This window comes from Melitaea cinxia, chromosome 8, assembly GCF_905220565.1.
Source record: "Melitaea cinxia chromosome 8, ilMelCinx1.1, whole genome shotgun sequence".
NCBI lineage: Eukaryota > Metazoa > Arthropoda > Insecta > Lepidoptera > Nymphalidae > Melitaea > Melitaea cinxia.
The window spans coordinates 5,113,137-5,130,886 of NC_059401.1; the positions used below are offsets into that span (position 1 = coordinate 5,113,137).

A 17,750-nucleotide genomic window follows, 5' to 3' on the forward strand; every position below is an offset into this window, starting at 1 on the left:
TCTCGAAACCAGCGGGTATGTCACGTGGCACTATAGCGGCGTAGTGTTGTGTTCGTGGTTGTGTCGTGATATTTGTTTTTATTCGCAAAGAAAATGTCTGAACAACGGCAAAATATTTTTTTGATTCAAATTTATTCCTAACGCTCGATTTATTGTGGGTAAAAGAAGAAGTAAATCCCTACTATAGAGCAAGGAAAATAAAAGACGAGTTTTATCGAAATTATGAAGATTCAATTTTCAAAACATAATATATTTAATTGTAAGTATTAAAGAACGATATTTGAAAAACATACCTAAGTATTAAAGAAATGTAAAACTGCAAATTTGTGACGTCACACTATGTAGAAGGGGGTCGCAGAAATGCGACTAGCTGTGATAAGGGCGGGAGAAGAGTCAAAACCATTTTGAAATTCGTGTAACGTAATTTTTGGGTGGCCCCGCCCATAAGTAACTTTATTAAGTACACATTAAAAAATTTAACTAACTGTAAGTTCCATACTCCAATTAATGTTGGTGGGGTAGTTAGAGACACGTTCAGTATCCATGCTGATACCACACAGTACCTACTTCAAGTATCAAGATGCGTATCGTCAACATTAGAACAAAAAATATCAATACTATATTCCGAATACATTTTTACTAAATTATTTTATTCGAAATGTCTTATTTAAAAATTAAATATAATTACTTTATTATTAAACTATTCAAATACTTAGTGTTTGAGCGAAAGCCACAGCTTTTATTTTTTTCTAAAAAAATGGCCTGACTCGTATTTCGGAGATTAATTATGAGTTCCGTACTCAAAAGATACCAACAAAATTTCTTCTGTTAAATATTGTGTTATGGTATGGTTTATATTTCCGGCTTAGCTTTTGTTTTATGGATCTCCACTTCTTTGGATTTTGGTTCAATCTTCGCTCTAGGTAATAAAAATGAAAGCAGCCCACAAACTGAAAAAAAAAAGTATTTTAATTAATTTAAATAAACTAGTGGTCGTCCATAGGTCGAAATTCGGTTCGTAGAAACGTACGGCAGACGTAAGGCAGTAAGAATATAACCACCTCCTCTCTTCCTGTGGGTGTTTCAAGAGGCGATTAAGGGATAACACAGTTCCACTGCCACCTTGGAACTTAAAAAGCCGACCGATGGCGCGATAACCATCAAACTGATTTGACTTCAAATCCAGCAGTTGGAATTCATCAGTTCAATCCAGCAGTTCCTCAGGAAGAAGACGGGCAGCAGCGTCTTCGGTGCGACAAAGCCAGCCAACCAGACAAAGTCACCAATTCGCCTGCCCAGCGTGGTGACTATGGGCAAAACTTGAGTTGTGGAGCCCTATGTTCAGCAGTGGACTGTGATAGGCTGAAATGGTGATGATGAAATGACCCAACATTTTACCATCAAATCTTTTTTGTGAATAAGTATACAGTTTTATTTTCTTTTTTTTTACAAACCTCGTCCTGACAGCAACGAACATTAAAAAAAAACGATTTGGTGCAGTCTTTCGAAAATTATACGGGTACATACATATACATCGGCGAATACATAAAGATAATAATGCAAAATAATACATATTGATATAAATGTAGTTTTCACGTCGTTGCCTCACTTATAGTTTAATGATTTCTAATTTAATGATAACGAAAGTGACATTAGAAGACGGTTCCGGTATAATTTTAAATAAGCATAACTGCTATCTAGATTAATGGATAAGATAATATTTATAGCTTTTAATAGTTATTAAATACTTTGTTATTGTATAAATAATAAATTTTCAAACTCATTTCAATCGTGAAATAAATTTATACCAAAGACATTGGTGTCACTGTTAGTAATGGGAAACTAATCTAGAAATTGGCAGACTTACGTATTAAAGCACCCCCAAAGATATAGAACGTTAGTGTACAGAAAGTGTTGATTAAGATCCCAGCGACGTTAGTACCTACTATGGACCCGGTTCTGCCGATCATCATTGTAAGACTGATTGCCATGCCCCTGTAAATATTAAGATAATAGTTTATATTTACGTACTTATATCTGATAATGCCTCGTATTTTTAACATTAAACATGTAAACAATTTGTTTAATGTTATTTATTATTGATTTTTCCTCCTTAATACGTGTCCAGTACCCAAAGGTTATCTATATATGTTTCTGTATTTTGGTGTACATTAAGAATAAATAAATAAATAAATAGATAATTAAAGTATTAGAAAGAAACTCAAAGACAACTGTGTTCGATTTTCTTTGTCCATTCCTTATTTTAGTACAGGACCACAATTACGAAGTCAGCGCTGGATACAAAAAGGCGTAAAAACAAAATGTAAACAGTAGGGTAAGGTTGCTCAAGTCGTACCCCCTAAGGAAATAATGTTGTAGTATTTAATGCATTTCAAATAAAACAAAATCTTTTGCATGAACATAATCTTCATTTAGTTACATTTTAATCAATATTCATAGAAATTTAAAAGCCACTTAGCAACATAGATATTTTAACGATTTTCACAAATGTACCTTCGGTACGATTAAGGCACCTAGTCGCCTAATTCGTACCACCTATAGCCTAAATCGTACTTAGAATAAGTCTTTAGTTAAGACATTATAAACGATATAGAAAAATACTTAACTAATAACAAGAGATCACATTAAAATAAACAAAATTTACAAACAAATTAGTCTGAATTTCTAACATTAACTTAAAATATATTTCTTTGGTTAATAGTCATAAAATCAGTCATAGTGACCTACAAACGCTTCAGCCTATAATATCCTACTACTGGGGATAGGCCTCTTTCCCCATGTAGGAGAAGGATCAGAGCTTAATCCACCACGCTGCTCCAATGCGGGTTGGCGGATATATTCCCTACTATGAGTAACGATCGCTATCAGGTATAAATGATAACAACCGGGACCGACGGCTTAACGTGCTCTCCGAGGCACGGTGGGGAGACCCACAAGGACTGCACAAATACCCAGACCACTGCAAACACCTGTATGGCCAATACAAATGTTTGTCATGTGCGGGGATCGAACCCCTCAACCGCCAGCGCAACAGGCACAATCCATAGCTGTGACTGTTCCGCTAACGCGGCGTCCTACAAACTAAACTAAAAATAGAAAACAAAATTCAGCTCGGCCTATTTCAGTTCACTGCTGGACATAGGCCTCCCTAAGTTCGTGCCAGACAAAACAAAAGCAAAAAGCCAAGAAGCAAAATTATAACTTGTTAATCATACAAAGTTAAGCTTAGATAATTATTGTGGTTGAACACAGATATCACAAACGTATTTTTTTATTTTACTTTCGATGCCAGCACATCGGTCATGTAGGTACCCAATCTTTACATTTTAGACACTGAATCATATTTTCTTGATAATCTTCCTTACATAGTTGACATAGCCACGATTCTTTTCCTTTTATTTATTTGTTCTTCTTAGATGTTCCGTCCGTCTTTCTTCTCTTTGTGGGTTTATTTTCTGTTTTGATTTTTTTAATATCCAATATAGGCTTCTTTCTTTTACTTATGTTTTCCTTGGTTTCTAATTCATTTTTGTGGGGACTGGAAGTTAATTCCATTGCTGGTTTAGTACCTTTATTATTTTTTTTAATAAATGTTGTCATACAAGGAACAGGAGATAATATGTTTAAGTGAGTAAGCCTGCTATTCTCTTTTCTTTGTTAAAAATGTCTCCGTAATGTAGGTTTTGGTATATTATGTCTTCTACAAGCTTCATTAAATCCAATTTCACCATTCCGATGCTTCTCTAAAATTTCGTTCATATCTTCCCGCTTTCAACTATTATAAAAGTTAAAAAAATCAAGTAAATTAAACCCAATTTTCGGAATGCCTAAGTCGTACCGGTACGAGTAAAGAATTCTGCACAGGTACGACTTATGCAGTGAGGTATTCTAAGTTTCAAAACAAAACTATTGTTATAACCTAAAAAAAATCTACTGTTTAGGTGTACCTAAACGACTGCCAAATTATCATTAAAAATAGACGTAAACAAAAAAATAAGTTGAAAATTACATTCCTTTTATAAAAAACTTACGAATGAGCTGAAAATTTAATTGAAAACTGTTGAAAAAACTTACTTTTTGATTATTTTTGCTCCGCAACACAGCCGGCCGTCTGATTGTTTTCACGTGCTTGCTTGGCTATTTAGTTCAGATCTACCTCATCACATGACAATTTTTATACGCGACAGCTGGGATATCACCGAGGTACGACTTAGGCGGTAGTACGACTTGAGCAACCTTACCCTAAATATAAGTAACTATTTTCAAACCAGTTTCATCTTTTTAAAAGCCATGTTACTTAGTGGATTTGTTATAATTACACAAGTTTATATTTGATTTTAATCTGAGTGGTTATTTTTTGTATATTTATAAATTCCAGCAAAAACTTTACATAAGAGAAAACTATTTTTAGTATTCACATAGATATAGAAAGACGAGTACATACCTTAAATTTGTTGGAAATATTTCAACAGCATAGGAGTTTACTGGTCCAACAGCAAGACCAGTGAGTGGTATCGCAGATAATAGTATCGCAAATACTATATTTTGAGTCATGAAATTTATCAGTATACAGAATATGCCTATAACCATATACACGAAGATCAGTAAAGTTTTCTTTCCCAGGAACTTTACAGTACTACTGAAGACGAGGGCAATTATGGCGCAACAGAAATTGGCTACAGTGTTTATCACAAATGTCTGTGTGTTTATTGTGTCGTCACACTCTCCATTTTCCTCCACCGTCTATAACGATAATGTTTCTGTTCAATATATACTATAAAACTATTGGCGTTATTTAGATTTTAAATTAAGGACTTTACGTATCTACCTGATTAAGCCTTTGAGCTATTACATCGCAAGCGGTGAGACCTGTTTGGTTACCGGTGAGAACTCTATTTAGAATGTCTGGTACCCACATATATAACCCATTTAGTCTGAAATCGTTAGTAATAATGTTAGAAAAAAAAATGTAAAGTCATAGTTAATAGTGACCTAAGCAGTTTAAAGTCAATTTCAATAGTTAAATATTTTGAGCACATTGAAAAAACACGACAAATAAACACTTCACACTCAACGGTCTCCAGTAGGATTTTCTTCTGTGTCGGGGGTTCGGAAACACAATATACAAGCACAAACGTTCAGATAACGACAAACATCTATATGGCCGATACAAAATGTCTGTCATGAACGGGGATCGAACCAGCGACAGCCAGCGCAACAGCCGGTACGCGTCACGTCACAATGATGTTCCAATTCAATATTTAACAGTAGATACCGAATTGTATCACTGGAATTACATAAATTTGCTCACCTTATCATAAAGTAACCTTAATTATTTATTTAACGCTATAAAACTGACTAAAATGAAATCTTAAACAGTTATTCTAAATTATAAGAATAGTGAGTTTATATTTTTTATATCATGTCGAATAATCTAGTATCAAACCCAATTTACGTATCGAACCATTATTGTGTTATTATCATCAAATAAAGATTACCGTGCGGCCTTAATAATAATTATTATGAAGATGACCGATAAATCTAAAAAATAAAAGTACAATGGGACCGTATTTACAGAGGTGATTTAGGTTTTTAAGTCTTTTCTTTTTATTCACGACGTAAATGTTAAAAGTCGTACGTATCAAATAATTTTTGTTTACAATTGAACCATTGAATAATATAATTAGGTAAGTAATAGTAATCTTAAAGATCCAATTTTATTTACTTGTATAGATGTCTATACAAATAAATAAAATCGAAGTGTCTGTTTGTAATATTAAAATAACCGCTTTTGACTAACTGCATATGCATATACACGGTACAATATACCAATAAAACATTTTATACAATTTTTGTGTCTGTCGTCTGTCTGTTTGCTCCAGCTAATCTCTGAAACGACTGGACCGATTTTGACGGGACTTTCTCTGGCAGATAGCTGATGTAATAAGGAGTAACTTAGGTTACTTTTATTTCAGAAATTTATTTATTTTGTAACTCTGCGAACTAAACAATAACTTTTTGGTTAAATTCCACGTGGACGTAGTCGCGGCTACAGCTAGTAATCGATAATTATATACACTGGCGATTGTAGATTCAATGCCAGCTCGGGATTGTATTTGTATTTGTACCGATCCGATCTGGTGATGTGTTCTTGTCGATCTTGGTGGTTGGTATTGGCCATACAGGTTTGCCGTGGTCTGGTTGTTTGTGTAGTCCTTGTGCGTCTCCCCACCGTGCCTCGAAGAGCACGTTAAGCAGGCAGTCCCGGTTGTTATCACAGACATCTGATAGCGATCGTTACTCATAAGTATTTATTTATTTATTTATCCATTAACAAAAACTTAGAACTAACATTACAGTTAGCCAATGCGTTAGTTAAGTTTATCACAACAAGTAACATTAAATTTAACAAACAATTTAAACAATTCAATAAAAACAAAATAACCAAAAAATATAAAATAATCAATAAATATAAAATAATCAATAAATAATCACACTTAAAAAATTCATAAAATTCATAAAAAAAAACAAACATAATAATAAAGTAGGGAATATATTCCCACAACCCGTAGTGGAACAGCGTAGTGGATTAAGCTCCGTCCCATCTCCTACATAGAGAAAGAGGCCTATGCCCAGCCGTGGGTTGTTACAGGCAGAATCGATCGTTTGATCGTAATATTTATAAATATAAAATATTTTTTACTTTCCAAAACTTGAAATGTACGTTCCGAAAACGTAATGAATCTAATTTATAAGACAATTGTGTAGACATGTAATAAATCAAACAGTACCAGCAGTAAGGCGAAAGGAGATAGGAGATATAACCTTGAATTTAATATTTTTTTAGTTGTCTTGGCGCTCAAGGTTACACTTACATCCGTTGCGCGGGCATCACGTTCGAACGCAATGCTCGCGCTATGCAAGTTTATTAGCTTGAATACGTGTTTATTGAGTTGTAGTTAAAACAGTGGCTATATATTCATACATATACATTTCTTTCAAAATATTCTTTTAAATAAAATTTAGCAGTTTGGAAATGCATCGTTACTGATGGTGCGTATTCTAAGCCTAGTACAAAGTTTATCTTTACCTCCTTTAATCGTTATTTAAGTATTTAGAACAAAAATAATGGTAATTTGCGACCAGCTTAAAAATATAAATTATAGAAGTAATGTATGACGTTTCAAGATCTGCACGATTGCAAGGCACATCTGAGTATTGACTTACGTAGCAAATATTCCAAAGAATAAAACTCCATTAAGTAGTAACCACTTCAAATAAGGCGGTTTTATTAACGGTAAACTTTGTTGAACCAAAGATCTAAGAAACGATTCCTTTATTTTTTGATTCTCTTCAGATAGTTTTAAGCTTTTTACCTGAAATCAAATACTGTGTTATTAATGATTTCGACGTTTGGAGAGTTAGGATGGAGGTCGAGACAAAATATGCAGTAGGTAAATAAAAATACGCGCAAAGTAACAGTTTCAAAGTGTTTTGCTATTATTTCGAAGTAGTTATATGGTGAGTAGTATAGGAGTTTCCAATTTTATAAACAACTAGCAACGCGCCTCGGCTTCAGACGGATGCAATGCTGATACTAAGTATAAAATATAAAATAAATATTTACAATGTAAGCGCAAAATAATGTGTATATTTAGGATATCACTTTAGAAACCTCTAAAACTATCAGTGTTCCTTCCTCTGGAAACACTCTATTTACTAAAGGAACCCACATCAAAATCCGTTGTGTAGTTTTAAGATCTAAGCATACACACAGCGGAAAGCGACTTTGTTTTTTAACCGACTTCAAAAAAGAAGGAGGTTACTCAATTTAATGTATTTTAATGTATGTTCGGTTCGGGGATAACTTCGTCGTTTATGAACCGATTTTAATAATTCTTTTTTAGTTGGAAAGGACATATCTTAAGCGTGTTACCATGATAAGGAAACCCGGATTTGATGATGGGGTCCCAGAGAAATCGAGGGAGACCCTCGAAAATCCGCATAACTGTTTACCGCATGTCTGTGTTTTTTTCTGGGTGTGCTGATTTTGATGATTTTTAATTAAATCGAAAGCCGATGTTTACCATGTGGTCACATTTAAATTTCATCGAGATCTGATTACAACTTTTGGAGTAATCTTTGATAATGCGTATATACTTGACTATTTTTTTGTCTACCTACGTTGTTTTACTTGTTGATGTAATTGAAGTCGTTTTTTTTTCGCTTACTGGCAAACACAATTATTATATACTATTTAATGATATGTATAGTCGTGTAGCATTCGTTGCCTTTAATGTTCGTTCGAGACACCTTCATTGCATTCTATTAACACTTCAGTGTTGAAATATGTTTTAGAATAATTAACGGCACAGTAAAACTTATAATTTTCAACCAACGTATGTATTCATATACGACGATTTTAAACATTCTATATAATATTATTCTGTATAATTTATTTGTAGGAAAATAAAATAATGTAACGTACTAATAATATATAAGGTGTTCGACTCCTAGCTAGGTTCCATCAAATAGGAAGTTCCATAGGTATAATAAATCACGTCCCAACCGAAAAAAAAAAAATTCTAGCCCAATTTTTAATTTGATTTTGATTCAATAGATGAGCTACTTTGATAGTACGTTCCGCATAATACCTTTCGTGAGCGCGTAAGCACGGCTATAAGTTACAAAAACATTCTAGGAGAAAAAAAAATCGTTTCCATATGCGGTTCTTTTTTTTTCAACAGTTACAGGTTCTGGGGTTTACTCAGAAGACCTGAATATCCACATCTCTTCGCCATTGGGAATCCACATTACCGTCTTCCAGGCGGAATGCATGGGAATCATAATAGCAACAATAGCGATCAATTCTAGACAGGTACAGGGTTTTCCAATTCGTATACTTTCCGATAGCAGATCGGTCCTGCAAGCCCTACATTATGATATCAGGGCTAATATACGAGTGCCATCGAGCTCTGACGAAGGTAAGTGAAACAATCACCATTACCCTTCAATGGATAAAGGGCCACAGTGGATCGCGAGGCAACGACGTGGCCGATCGACTGGCGAGGAATGGATTGGAGATGAGGGTCCACGGACCTGAACCCATTCTGCCTCTACCTTTCGGATAGCTGCGCAGCCAGCTGCGACACAACACCAAGGTAATGCACCAAGAATAATGGACAAACCTAACTATCTGCAGGCAGACCAAGAAAGTTCTTCCGACGATCAACCCAGGATTGTCCCGCAAACTTCGCGGTTATGGGAAAGCCCAGCTCCGACTTGTCGGGGCTCTTACCGGACATGCCTTGCTTAACAAGCACTTACACAATTTAGGTGTTATAGACAGTCCCCTATGCAGAGCGTGCATGGAGGCAGAAGAAACGGCCTCACATATCCTGCTGGAATACGGTAATGTGGCGAACTACAGGGCACTACGCCCCAGGATACCGAGGTAACTCCAGGAAGTCGTCGACAACGCGAAGAGTCTGCTAGGCTTTCTCAAGGAGCTAGGCTGGCACGAATAGTGCCCCCAGCCAATCACGTAAAAAAGGCGCACTAAAACGTCGAATTGCGGAAAACAGCCCGTGCAAAACAACAAACAATAAACAAACATGCGGTTCCTTTGCTTTTGGAATGCGACAGTTAGCATTAATTTCACTTTATCAACGTTTTTAGGGGTAAGAAAAATGGTATTCGACGGTTATGCAAAAGTACGTTGCCAGAGTATTTCATATATTAAGAAAAAGTAAAATTTAAAAAAAGGTTTTTTTTTCATAAAAAAAGGTAAAAAAGATTTTTTTTTCATATGGAACGTGATCTTTTTCATCTATAGAACCCCCCATTTAAAGGAACGGTCAGTTAGATATACATATGTATGTTTGAGTTATATGTGTTTTTAAACGGATAGTAATAAATAACTTACTGGATAATCGGAAGCTGGTTTTCTTTTGTTTCCAGCATATATTTTCCCTAATGTGTTTAATGATTCCTCGTGTTTTCCTTTCGCAAGAAGAAACTTAGGACTTTCTGGACCAAAAGACATAAGTAAAGCGCTTATAATAAAAGAACTTGAATATAAAATCGTAAGTAGCCTCCAAGATCGGAAATCATATGCCCCGAAATTAACTCTAAAGTCGAGAGGTAGTATCGCCCACGCTAGCACTGAAACAATATTTTTATTATAATTTTAGTAAAAATTGTCTTTTATGCTCTAAATAAAAATCCATTTTAATTTTTTTTTTCTATCTAGCATATCTCTATATTACGAAATTTATTAAGAGTTATAAAGTTAGCATATCAGTGATAAATTAATAGATCAATAGTCCGCGATTGCCAGACTGCCAGTCATTTTATAAAAGCTGATAGTTCCTCAGTGCATGTACCAACGCAGTATACACAGTTAAAAGCAATGCACAAATATGAAGTTCAACTCATAGTGGCTGTGGTCATTGGCATAGAGAGTGGTTTTTGCCGCTCAAAAAAATTTGTTACCCGGGGCCCACTGAAAAGTTGCCGCCCCTACCAATTCATTTAATTTTTTTACGAAATTAATTTAACACACTCATTCCAAGCATAATTTTCGCTATTTTCATTAACCGACTTTTAAAAAAAGGTGAAGGTTTTCAATTCTACTGTATTTTTTATGTGTGTTACTTGGCTTTGACAGATAGCAGGTGTCAAATTAATAATCAATAAGCTGATGTTGGGTTTTAAACAGGAAAAATTTCAGTAATCAATATGCAAAACAATTTCCTATTTATCTCAATGTCACATTAACACATTTACATATTAAAATTTAAAAATGTAATCCATGTTACGGCGCATTCGATCAGTTATATTTTTAAAAGAAGTAAAACACCAAGGCTGGTTTGCATATATTGCATATCTGGCAAGCTACCTGTATCGTTTTGTCATGATAATGAATAAGTAGCACGTAGCAAACCTATGCTGTTTTAACATCGTGTTCAAAACTTTATCTTTACTTATATTTTAATTAATTATCTTAGTTGTTTGCTTAGGTTTAAGTTTTACGTCAGTAAACAAGTTGTATGTCAGTTTTGTGCAATCGTAAATAGACATACAAGGATTACAATATAAGGATTAAATATTTTTAAAAGTTCCTTATTCATTCTTCCGTGATCGTGTTTAATTTTATTTGTTTTGTGTATTATTAGTTCTACGCAAGACATTTATTGCTATTTTACTTGCAATAAAAATAGTAGATAAAAGAAACTTACAAGGAACAATGGCTGATCCACATATTTGCATAGCGTTGGTTATAGACATTGTGATATCTCTGTATTTTTGAGGTATTATTTCTCCAATAAACGAATACGGCACGGACGCTGGACATGCTATGCTGTAAAGTAAAACGTGTAGTTAAAATATGTCAAAAACTAATATTCATAATTAATACAACTTTTCATTCTTTTAAGGATGTTGAGGATATTAATTGCTTTTTTAATCTTTCTCAATCCTTATATTTTGATCTTATATTATTATATTTTTGACGCGATTCAGCCTGTAACATCCTACTGCTGGGCATAGGCCTCTCTCTCTATCTAGGAGAAGGATTAGAGCTTAATGTATCACGCTGCTTCCCTGCGGGTTGGCGGATGTACTCCTATAGTCTAATATATGACAGATATATAACTATGAGTAAAAATTGCTATCAGGTGGACATGATAACGACCGGGACCGATTGCTTAACGTACTCTCCGAGGCACGGTGGGAGACTCAAAAGGACAGGCATCAAAAGCGGAAAGAAATATTTGTACAAATACCATACCATATCCACCCCGAGCGGGAATCGAACCCGCAAACCACCGGTCTTTAGGCACGTACCTACATGGCAGACGCACCAACACACCAGAGCGGTTGCGAAAACGGAAGACAATATTATCTATTACAAATAAATAAAATTGAAGTGTCTGTTTGTAATATAAATATAGCCGCTTTTTTCTAAATGCATATGGTTGTATACACGATACATATAATATAGCATTTTTTACATTTTTTGTCTGTCTGTCTGTATGTCTGTCTGTCTGTTTGTTCTGACTAATCTCTGAAACCTGGACCTATTTTGACAGGATTTTCACTAGCAGATAGTCGATGTAATAAGGAGTAACTTAGGCTACTTTTATTTTAGAAATTTATTTACGTTATAACTCTGCAAACTGAACAATAACTTTTTGTTAAATTCCACGCCGACGAAGTCGCGGGCACAGTTTTTGTAAATACTAAAGAAAATAAGGAAACGGCTTAAAAGTTAAAATAACTTCAAAACTGTCTTACCATAACGCTGAAAGGAGTTTGAATACAGTAAAACTATTAATTTCAGGCATAAATGCAGCTAGTACACCGAAAGTACCAGCAGCCAGTGAGCTGGACACAATCATTACCTTTCTTCCTCTAGTATCCGTAAGGTAGCCCCAGGGAAATGATGTTACGACTATGCCTAAAAACAGGATAAATTTTCAACCTATGTAAAAAAGAAATACAACTAGATAGAAGGTACCAGTGTTGCAATTAGTCATTATATAAAATAAATTATCGTAATGAGGTGTAAAGTAAAGAACCAGGTTTACAGTTTTTTGTTACACTAACAACCTAATCCTCTCTAATTGGCTTATGAATACCTGGCATCTAAAACTTAAGTAGACATATCCTGTTGCATATTTTCTTCTTTTAACTGTTTTTTTTTAATTATTGGAAGAATATGGTACAGGTAAGTACATATAGGCTTTATTTTAAATATTGGATATTGATCAATGATAATAAAATTTAATTCTCATTGTCTTTATTTTTTCTTTTTTGTATTGTTTTAGCAGGCTCTGATGTCAATGTCCGGAAGCCGCGGCGTTAAATAAGCGAAAACCTGTAATAATTATTTTTCGACTATATTAAATATTTATATATATATATATTTTTTTGGTCTGGCTTTTTAATATCTCCATGTTTTAAACATTAAAGTGAATCAATGCGGATACATTGTTTTTATATTTATAAACAGTATAATTACCTTGTTGTAAAGTTTGTACAATTAGACTGTTTTTGAATTGCTTTTGAGCTAAAAATGCGAAAAAAGACGATGTGAATAAAAGAAAAGCTAACCCGCTGAAAGTTAAAATTTTAAAATCTCTAGCGTTCGGGTTATTTAAGTCGCTCCCTATAATCCCTTAAATCTGGTCTCTTTACTATCTACGTTCATTTGTGTGAAACTTTCAGACATCAAAAACTTAATACATCAAAAATTAAAACATCTGGATAATAAAATAAACCTATCATGTATATGTGTTCCATAGCACTTTTTTTTTAAATGTTTAGTGACTCAATTATATTTCATTATTTTTCTGTATAATTCTAATTTTGATTTCATAAAAAGATTGTATTAGCTCAAAAAGTTGATCATCCAGTACCTGTAGGTATTAATAAAAATAGGTGTTTCTAATAATAAGCAACCTGGTAAGCTATCAACAATGCGTTAACTATTAGTCACTATAAGATCATTCTATTCCATGCATATTTATGGTTAAATTCATATGGTATAAATCAAAATTAAGCAGGAAAACTATCAATTAGTTTTTAGAAGTAACCATTTCTTAAAAATATACAAAGAAAATGAATAACTAAAGAAAGTATCTGTAATTTGTTACCATTAGTCTTGTCAATCATATGTAAATAATCTTCTCATTTTATATGCTTACCTATATATATTATATATGGTGGTTATTGTTGTGTGGTTACGGCAGTAAAGAATCTAGTCACCCCCTCTTTTGCTGTGGATGTCGTAAAAGGCGACTAAGGGATCACACAGTTCCACTACTACCTTGAATCTTGAAGCCGACTAATGGTGGGACAACCATGCAACTGCTGGCTTTGAAATATACAGGCCGAAGACGGGCAGCAGCGTCTTAGGTGCCACAAAGCCAACCCTGCGGTTACCAAACCGGCTTCCTCGGCTACTCGCCATTTACGGCGTGAACTTGTGGAGGCCTATGTCCAGCAGTGGACTGCGATAGGATGAAGTAATGGTAGTTATTTGTAGTACGTGTAATTCTTACCAATATATGGCATTGAACCTATGAGTCCACGTTGCGAGTCACTCATCTGTAGGTCACATCTGGCAGCTGGAAGGATGTACGAATATCCCACCGTATCTATTATTGTAGATATTAAGAACAGGGCCAAGGCCAAACTGTATCTTATGTTATACCAACCGGTACCTACAAAAAATTGGATTAATATAACTGAATAAATAAATGTGTTAGTACTTACAAAAAAAAAAAAAACAATTTGAATTTTCATCGACAAATTTAAAAATGAGAGCAGTTTAAGAATGAGGTGGAAATTATCAAAGTAGTCGAACTCAAGTGAATACACAATATTAGCGATAGCTCAAAAAGTACTTATCAGATCTATACTAATAAATAAAATTGGAGTGTCTGTTTGTAATATTAAAATAACCGCTTTTTACTAAATGCATTTGGATGTATACACACGGTTAAATATAGCAAAATAACATTTTTTAAAACAATTTTTGTCTGTCTGTCTGTCTGTTTGTTCCGGCTAATTTCTGAAATAGCCAGACCGATTTTGACTCGACTTTCACTGGCAGATAGCTAATGTAATAAGGAGTAACTAAGGCTATTTTTATTTTAGAAATGTGTGTATCTTATAACTCTGCCAACTGAACAATATTTTTTTAACTAACTTCCAAAAAGGAGGAGGTTCTCAATTCGACTGTATATATTTTTTGGTATGTATGTTACTTCAGAACTTTTGACTGGGTGGACCGATTTCGACAATTTTTTTTTTATTAATCATAAGGTGGTGTGTGTCATTTGGTCCCATTTAAATTTATTTGAGATCTAACAACTACTTTTTGAGTTATATCTAATAAAGCGTTTTTTACTTGACTATTTTTTCGTCGACCTACGTTGTATTATACCGCATAACTTTTTACTGGATGTACCGATTTTGATGATTTTTAATTTAATCGAAAGCTGGTGTTTATCATGTGGTCATATTTAAATTTCATCGAGATCTGATAACAACTTTTTGAGTAATCTTTGATAACTCGTATTTACTTGAATATTTTTTCGTCGACCTACGTTGTATTACACTTGTCGATGTAATTGAAGTCGGTTTTTTTTTTCGTTTGCGAGCAAATACAATTATTGTTAAATTCCACACGAAGGCACAGCTAGTCTCAAATATTAAAAGGGACCACATGATAAGCACAAACACCAGCAAAAAACTACGAAATATCACATACATGTAAGTAAGATAAGCTCGTTAAGAAAAAATTAATATAATATGCGAAGTTTAAAAATATAATTATACACTTGTTTCGCAGTGTAGCCTTATTCTCTACCGTATAGTCAAAAAGAATAGAATATTTGTATTTTTTTAAGTATAATTACTTATTATATACTTTATTTATAAATAATCTTGAAGTTGGGATACACTTTAAAATATTTTCGTTAAATCCTAATGTAAGTCTAGTTTTAAAATTAAACAAAATACAGTTTGAACATATTCATATGAACAGTACGATCATAAATATACGAGATATCTGAGTACGGATATAGTGAGGCGGCGTCTGGCTGAAGCAAATTTAAAACCATTAAGACCTGCAAATGGACCAAAACTAGAAAGACGCCACAGAAACTCAAGGTTGAATTATGGTAGAGAAAAGGAGAATTAGACTCTGAGTGACTGTTCAAGAGTTATGTTTTCAGATGACTCTATATTTTGCAAGCTCGCGGACGCAACACAAAGTACTAAAATTCGTGAAAACGTTACATCTGTAACCAATCGGTCCACCCAGAAAAAAGTTCTAAAGTAGCATTAAAAAATTCAGTCGGATTGAAAACCTCCTCCTTTTTTGGAAGTTGATTAAAAAAGTAATCATGCGTTTGTTTAATATTCATTCATTCATTAGATCAATGACTTCCAATAGTGGCGTTTGTTTAATATGGCGCCGCATAAACGAAATTTTTTGTAGACACAACTGTCATTATATATAATATTTACAATTTAATGAAATAAAAATAGTTTTGTTTTTAAGCTGTTGATTTGAAATAAGGATACGTAAGAGCTTCTTTTAATTATTTTAAACGTGACAAAAAACAAAGTTTATTAAAGAATTATTACAATTTGAACCAAACAAAACGACTAACGTATTTTGAAACCGGTTCTGAATCTTTGTTGATACAACTGTTAGGTTTTGTTATAGTGAATTAAGCTCGATGCATAAAAGCAATATCAATATTTTAAAAGCTTTTACTGCGAGTATTAGCTATGTATTATGTGATTATTTTTATATTAATTTCTATTGTTTAGTTTATAAATAGAGTATTTATTTCTTGCCAATATTCATAGTAAGTAGTGAAATTAAAGTGACTATTCCATAAAATTAGAATAGCATTTAGTGGCATTTATAACATTTTTGAAAATAAGTAAATATAGTACGTATATACCTACGTATAATAATATCTATGTGTAAAGATTTACCATTAACGTATTAATCTATCTATACTAATAAATGGAGAGCTGATTTTTTGTTCGGTTATAGTGCGAAAACTACTGAACCGATTGGAATAATACTCAGCGTGTTTCAGAGAAGGTTTTAGCATATGATATGTTGGTGATCACTTATCGTGTAATAAAATATAAACGAACAAAGACTTTACTACATTATTTACACTTTACAGTTTTTTTATGAACACTGATTATTTTAATTATCATATATCAGAATACTGCTATGTTTTGGTTAATGTAACATCGGTATCGCTTATTTACAATAAAAAAAAAACTATTAGTGTTGCGATAAAACAATCAAAAACTCGTAATAAATGTTATAAAATAAAGAACCATCATAATATTTTTATAGTTATTATTGACAAAATCGTAACGTAAAATTTAGTTCTAAGTAACTATAGGTACATCTTAGTATAAATATGTAATGATAGTGCTTTTAAATCTTCTTTAAAATGTATCATTATCTTTATCATTAATGAAATTTTAGTAAAATCATCAAAGAAAATATAATCATAGTCATTTTTTTTATAATATACCAAATATATTAATATTTACCGGCCACAGACAGTGCGTGATCCAATTCAACTGCAGTATCTTTTTCATTGTCAACTGTTTCTGAAATTGTTTCAATAGAACTCTTAACCATTTTTCATTCACACACGTATTATGTTTTTTATTTTTTCAATCCTCAAAGACGAGTGTCTCATTCGAGTGACAAAACACAATTAACCACATTTAGCGGATGCAGAATGATAAGTCTATCATAAATCACAATAGCAGATTACTTAAGAGACTATTCCCTATCTTTTCATTAAGCCGCTCGACATTTTAAAAGTAACCTAATAACTTAGTTGATGACTCAAAACCAGTTCCCGCTATTTAGAATTCAGTAATATTTAAAAAAAGCGTCGTTTGGGAGCTTTAGTCGTGTCTACAACGCTACTAGTAAATAGTTCGTTGATGTTTAAAAATAAAGACAAGGACACGCGCAAAATTATCGGTCAAATATTTTGTTAGTAACAACCGCAATTGTTTAATTATTTATTACGGGAGCTCGTTACCGCGACGATGGCGAGTTACGACTGCGGGTTCCCGATAACATGGATTGGCGGTCAATGTTTGGACTATATTTGAATTTTAAACAGACAAGATGTCAGCCGGTCAGCGTATTGTAACGGAAT

At 33.4% G+C, this 17,750-nt stretch overlaps 1 protein-coding gene across 1 annotated transcript; it reads right to left on the reverse strand.

Annotated features, from left to right (window-relative positions):
• Nucleotides 1-852: 852 nt before the first annotated feature.
• LOC123655820 (synaptic vesicle glycoprotein 2B-like) lies at nt 853-17,215 on the reverse strand. The gene is made up of 10 exons (XM_045591574.1): nt 17,125-17,215; nt 14,088-14,249; nt 12,319-12,481; nt 11,262-11,383; nt 9,947-10,185; nt 7,249-7,397; nt 4,850-4,955; nt 4,466-4,764; nt 1,868-1,995; nt 853-950 (listed from the first exon to the last, which is right to left on the reverse strand). The coding sequence occupies exons 1-10, from the start codon at nt 17,213-17,215 to the stop codon at nt 853-855; spliced, it is 1,557 nt and encodes a 518-aa protein (XP_045447530.1).
• Between the last annotated feature and the right edge of the window lie 535 nt (nt 17,216-17,750).

Excerpts from the sequence above, each read along its gene's own strand:
- LOC123655820 (XM_045591574.1), bottom strand. The coding sequence starts at position 17,215 with ATGGTTAAGAGTTCTATTGAAACAATTTCAGAAACAGTTGACAATGAA. Across the intron at positions 11,384-12,318 it reads AAACTCCTTTCAGCGTTATG|CATAGCATGTCCAGCGTCCG; the intron begins GTAAGACAGTTT and ends TTTACTTTACAG. Across the intron at positions 4,765-4,849 it reads TAGCTCAAAGGCTTAATCAG|ACGGTGGAGGAAAATGGAGA; the intron begins GTAGATACGTAA and ends TTATCGTTATAG.